Source organism: Phaseolus vulgaris, chromosome 5, assembly GCF_051622355.1.
Source record: "Phaseolus vulgaris cultivar YP4 chromosome 5, ASM5162235v1, whole genome shotgun sequence".
NCBI lineage: Eukaryota > Viridiplantae > Streptophyta > Magnoliopsida > Fabales > Fabaceae > Phaseolus > Phaseolus vulgaris.
In genome coordinates, this window is record NC_143502.1 from 26522121 (window position 1) to 26528562 (window position 6442).

The 6442-nt window shown below is 32.5% G+C and overlaps 1 protein-coding gene across 1 annotated transcript; it reads left to right on the forward strand.

The window, feature by feature from the left end:
* Positions 1–775: 775 nt before the first annotated feature.
* On the forward strand, positions 776–2358 carry SPL (sporocyteless (SPL)). The gene is made up of 3 exons (XM_068643823.2): positions 776–1362; positions 1578–1784; positions 1954–2358. Exons 1-3 carry the CDS (start codon positions 895–897, stop codon positions 2185–2187), a joined length of 909 nt encoding a protein of 302 aa, XP_068499924.2. The 5' UTR covers positions 776–894; the 3' UTR covers positions 2188–2358.
* The last annotated feature ends 4084 nt before the right edge of the window (positions 2359–6442 follow it).

The window sequence follows — 6442 nt, forward strand, 5'->3', positions numbered from 1 at the left end:
ATGCTAGGACTGACTAAATAAAAAATAAAAAGAATAAACAGACTAATATAATAGGGGACAATGATTTAAGCTACACATTAATGATACAATTAATAACAAGTTTAGTTGCTTTATTAGGGTTTTAAACAAAGTGAGAAGTACATGAGATCCTTGATCATATTTGAGAAATATTATAGATTGAAGTCTACTAATATAACCAATCACATGCATGTTTTGAATAAAACAATTACTTGGATGAATAGAACATCCATTGAGTAAGTAATCAACAATAGAAGATGACATTAACTATATCTTGAAATCACAGGGAATTATATAGGCTTTGCGTGGAAACTGTGTAGGGAGAGAAATTTTCCCACATTAGAAGGCACCACATGGGTTCAACTTTTTCTCATTTCCAAATATGAGAATAGAAAGGCCATCATTGCAAGCCTATTCCATAGGCAGATTCTCATAATTCATGATCAAATCTTACTTCATATGATTGCCAAAAGACCGTTTTCTAAATGCATTTCCACTTAGACCGATAGAAACTCATAATAACATGAGCACGGTGTTGATGTGCCCAAAATCCTTACTTAATTAAGACAAAAGAAGCTAAGAAAGAAAACCAAAAGGAGATTGTTATCTGGAAGAAGCAGAAAAATATGGGAGTGGAACTAGAATAAACACAAAGCAAAAACAAAAATCAAATACAAGACCCAAAAGCAACACACACGTATAACCATTGTCCTTTCACCATTTCACACAGGCAGTTTCTGCTTTGTTTTCACTGAACTCTCTCTCTTTTGTTTTTCTCTCTCTATATATATCGCTCCTCCTTAAAGCCTAAAGCATTTATCAAACAGATTCTCTCTTCTGTTGCATTGAGTTTTCTTTTCTCCTCAAACAGTTACCATGGCTTCTGAGCACAACATGTTCCATGAGGAAGAAGGAAAGGATGAAGCTGGAAGAAGCAGAAGCAGGAGCAGGAGGACAAATGGGAAGGGTCCAAAGAAGCCACCCCAGAGAGGTTTGGGTGTGGCTCAGTTAGAAAGGTTGAGGATTCAAGAGTCTTGGAAGAAGATGAGTGAAGGGTCTTCTGGAGTACTACCAGTAACTGCCCTCCATGATCATCATCAACAACAACTTTTTCAGCGTCACCCATCACCAAACCTTGGCTTTCAGTTTCAGTGCCCTCAACATGTGATCAGTGGAAACAACAATATTGGTGGGGACTGGATAGTTCCTAACAGGGTTGTTGGTAATGGTTCCTATGGATCTGGTCCTCCACTTTTGGTTGGAATCCCTCTTGAGACCTCGAAAGAGCTCTCTTCAATCCCAAATCTCCATTCTCAACCTGAATGTTTTGATTTTTGCCTCAAGGTATACATTACTCACTTCAACACCATGGCATGTGTATTAATAAATTATATGTTAGGTCATTAATTTGGATGTCAACCAATCATGCTTCTCATTAATGGCTTGTGATTAAAAATGTTTTGTTTAATTTCTGTTGAATGTTGATGATAATCCTAGTGTTGAATATTTCATTGTTGAGCATTTTTGTGTGTGTAAGTGTATTGTTGTATTCGTCTCAGAAAACACGTTTCAATGAAGACAATGAAAAGGGATCAAATGCAAGGAGAGAGAGGACTTTGGAGATATGGCCCAATGGTCATGATTTTCTCGGATTTATGCCTCAATCTTCTGTCTCAAACCTTGTTGGTGAAACCAGTGATTTCTACGACAAACTGGCCAGGCATGATTCTGCTAGTGCTTATGCTTGTGCAACTCCCAATGATGAGGTAGATTCACATCTATTGATTTGTTTTATTTTATGATGGTTGTTGCTACATGTTTAATGTAACATTCTTTAGTGTAGCTATTTTTTTAGAAAAATGTGTACATTTTGAAATTAAGGTTGTATAATTAATATCTGGGTTTATAAATTGGTTGGTTTTTTTATTGTGTTAGTGTGTAGAGGTTGTGGCGGTTCACAGGAGGGGAAACTCAACAAGTGGCAGGGTTTTCATGGAATATGAGTTTTTCCCAGGAAAAGATGGCAGAGGCACTACTTCCAAGGAGCTGGAATTTCCCACAACAGGTTCAGTTGCTGTAGGTAGTGGTGAAGCTTCTTCTATCACTGCTGCAGCCTATGGAGATTCAGCTTCTAATTATATTGATTTGTCTCTGAAGCTCTCACGCTAGAAGCAGATGTAGTGACCCCCTTTTTGGTGTTTGCTCAAGTACAGCTTTTATGTTTATTTCTTTTTGTTGTTAAACTAATACCAAGCTGAGCAATTCTATGTATGTCCTCCTTAGGAAAATCCCCTCTATGACTCTATCCTACACAAGATTATGTCATTTAATATTTTCCCATTTGTTTTCTCTTCTTTGATCCATACTCTTAACTAATGTTTGGTATATATATATACTCACATGATATTACTGTGTAGTAAGATAAGAGAAGTGTACATAATAGTTTTCCACATGTATGACAAATGCTCTAAACAAATAAACAGACAGAAAATAACATTATGAATTGGTCAACTTGATATACGGGCTAGGCATTTCTTGGTTCTGGACTCTAAACCCTAGCAACTGTTTCATATGATACAACACTTTGCAGGCTTCTCTTTATTTTATTATATGTTACAAGGGGTTTCTGTTTTAAAGTTAATTTACATCTTTTATGTGCTGAAACACATGACTGGCATCTCTGTCTTGCCGTTTATGGGAGTTAAGTAGTGCCTTCAGAGAATGCTCCAAAAACCGTGAAAAGGGTTCATAAGAATGGATGCAAATGCCAAGGACCATACACTGGCATTCTCATCTGGCACCTACAAAAGCAGGAAAATGAATCAAAAAATGAAACGAAAATACAAAGAAAAAAATTTGAAAACAATGCAAGAAGTTACTGTCTGAGCACAATCACCTTTTGTTTCTTTTTCCATAGTAGTAGGAGTGGCTGCTGGTGGTGAGTACTGAGTAGTGAGTAATATACTGTATGCCTCACCAGGCTATGGCTATGTGTTTGAAGCCATGCTGAGGACAAGTCTGCGACGGGTATAAATATGTTCAGGCAATAAGGCAGGAGACTGTCAGTAGAAGTAAGGATGTGGAAGCTTTTTCCACCTCTTTTTGATAGGGTGCCTTTATCATCTTGTCCTACTTATGCTCACCTTTTCCTTTTGTTTTCTCTCTAGCTTGCTATTGTATTTTTGGTCATGCTCTCACTGCTCATCTCTTCCTCTCACCCTTTTCTCACAGCTCAAAGATACAAATACTCATACTCTCTCCCCTATGCAGCTGTTGTATTGTACATGTCACTGCATAGATAAGCATGTGATCAAAGGTTTAATTTATAAGTTATAAATGAAAAAAAAAATATGTTGAAAGGGATCAACATAAGTGAGTCTTCAAGAGATTAGTTTATCACCCAGAAATAAAATCTCTGGCATTACATAAATGCGAATATATGACATTCCAAAAACTTTTGTGCAAAAAGTTTGCTAGACATGTCATAGAGTTGATGCACATACTGTAGTTGTGGTCTAGTCCTCAGAGTAGGGATTGGTTAACATGTTTTTTTGGTCAAAGTTACATGTTTAATCTAGTTTTCAGAATCATGAAAAACTATTAAACCACTGAGTTTTATCTTTGCTTTTTATTGACACATAAAGCACATACTCAAGCTCTCAATCATGATCTTCTTATTGAAGGATGTAATTGAGTGCTCATTATATGTTGTGTGTACTTTTTCACACTTTTTCATAACATGCATGCTGATGATAGATAAAACCTGAAGTAGGGTTTAATTCGGAATTCATAGAACATTGATGTATTTGGTTTACATAAGGTGGAAGAGAAGGGCAGAGGTGAAGAGATATCAAGATTCATGATTATTTTTGTTTAGCAGAAGGAAGAAATTAACATGAAAGAATATTATAATGATAAGATATAAAAAAAAATTATGAACAAAGAATAAATAATATAAATGAAGTATTTAAACATGCTCAAACCCATAAACAAAATATATAATTAATTATATTATCTCTTAACAGTTTATCTGTATTTTTATTTCTATATTTAATCAATTATAGGCATTTATAATTTAAAAATAAGTATTATTGAAGTTTTATTTATACTGTTTATTTCTTCTTTCTTATTTTAAATACATATTTTTTTTATATGTAATAAAAAAATTAAATGAAAGTACTATTAAATACACACATTTTTTTCTTATTTATTTATACTCTTTTTATATCCTCATTCTCTAACTAAAATTGTGATGTATATGAAATGATATGCATCTTGAACATGATAAGGTTGTCTCAGTCATTTTGTTTCTTGTTACTGTCTAAATTTGGATTACAGGATCTTTAGTCCATGAGCGTTCTTAGAGTGGAGGTTGTCCTGGAATAAATATTAAGATAGCGTTAATGATTATTTTTAATCATACTTTTATTTTAAATAATTTGCAATTATGTAATCATTAGAAATAACAAAGAACAAAGTAAAAATCTTATAACTATTTTATTAGAATAAAAACCTATTATATTTCTTTTTTGTTTTCATAAACAAAAATATAACAAAATCATTCAATAACATTTTCTTTAAAATAATTGTTTAATAAACTCTTTATTATTAGAAGATAGGTTTTACATCTTATTTATAAGTTCTACCCACAATTATATAGTTTTCTTACTAAAGTTACGTTACTAAATTCTTCATAAATTATATATGTATTGACCAAAAGATATATTTTTTATAAGCGTATTGACCAAAAGATTAGTAAGAAGACATTAAGAAGAGTATTTATGCAACGAATAATCATCTTATTATTAGAATTGACTTTGTCCCAAAATTTGGCAATAACTTGTCTTACCCTAATATTACTTCTTCATGTTTTACGTCTATAGTTCGTTCAAACCTAAATTCCACTTCTTTGGAAAATCCCCCAAATTTGTGATAAAGTCGTTTTGGGATTGCACATATTTTATCCAATAGTACTCTTCTAATTGGAAGGCTCATTTTTACTTCACTTTAATAATTTCTTCCTTCATCTAACTATCTCAATTGTTCAGGGAATCAAAACATTTTGGATTATATTTGGATTAACATAATCCATTATACATTTATGAAGTTGAAAATATATTCTAAATTATATAATCTGAAAATTATTATGGTATAATCCAAAAATATAATTGGTATAATCTAAAAATATATTTTGAAATTGTGTAATTTTAAATCTACAAATTTGTTACGGATTACACAGTTCAAATTTATTTTATATAATATAATACAAAATATGTTTTTATATTATATAGTAAAAATATTATTTAAATGTAATAGTTTATATTTTTCAATATGAAGGAACTAAGAAAGTAAAAGTCAATCATTTAAACCAGAAACAAAACATAGTGACAATTGTATGGTGTATCTAGGACATAAGAACGAAATTATTTTCAAACAGGAGAAGGTCCTAAAGAAATTCCATATATGTCCCAATTTAAAGTTTGGACTTTGTTGAAAAGTAAATTACCTATCTTTACTCACTATTCTTCAAATTACCCTAGTGCAAAATGAAGAAAAGAACGTTATTTATTTAGTGCGGCTTTACGCTTAAACGCATTCGTAAAAAACGCGGTGACATTTTTGAAATTAATTTGATTTACAAATGCGGCTAAACGTAAAAACCGCATTTGTAAATCAAGCGCTTTGATTTACAAATGTGGCTGTGTGTATAGCCGCATTTGTAAATCAAGCGTTTTGATTTACAAATGCGGTTGTGTGTATAGCCGCGTTTGTAAATTAAGCGCTTTGATTTACAAATGCGGCTGTTTGTATAGCCACATTTGTAAATCAAAATGTTTTGATTTACAAATGCGGTTGTTTGTATAACCGCATTTGTAAATCAAAGCGCTTGATTTACAAATGCGGTTTTTACGTTTAGCTGCATTTGTAAATGCTTTTTACCCTAAATTTTTTTACGCGCCTCACCACTTTCGTAGTTTCTTTTTGTTCTTGCCTTTCGTTTGCGCTGTTCATCCTTTTCGTTTGCCTCTCGTTTGCACTGGCGTAAGAAGTTCATCTCTTTCGTAGTCTTCATTATAAGTTTGTAAGTTTTTGAATCGCTTTCTTCTTCTCAATCTTCACAAATGTATGTTTTTTAATGACTTTCGTTTCCTTGCATTGGTGGTCGAAGGTACTATTCCATTGGCTCTCCGTCGCTGCTCCGCCACCGCTTCCGCTGCTGCCGCTGTTGCTCTTGCTCCCCTACCACTCTTCACCACCAACTTTGGTTCACGCACAAGGTTGGTGTATACTGTTTTAAATTTTTTAAATTTTTTTTGCATTTTTTTTTGAATTTTTTATTGATGTATTATAATTTGTATATTTTAAATTTTATATTATTTAGTATTTATAATATTTTGAATTTGTATGTTTTTTATGTATTATA

Excerpts from the sequence above, each read along its gene's own strand:
- SPL (XM_068643823.2), top strand. The coding sequence starts at position 895 with ATGGCTTCTGAGCACAACATGTTCCATGAGGAAGAAGGAAAGGATGAA. Across the intron at positions 1,363-1,577 it reads GTTTTGATTTTTGCCTCAAG|AAAACACGTTTCAATGAAGA; the intron begins GTATACATTACT and ends TATTCGTCTCAG. Across the intron at positions 1,785-1,953 it reads GTGCAACTCCCAATGATGAG|TGTGTAGAGGTTGTGGCGGT; the intron begins GTAGATTCACAT and ends TTATTGTGTTAG.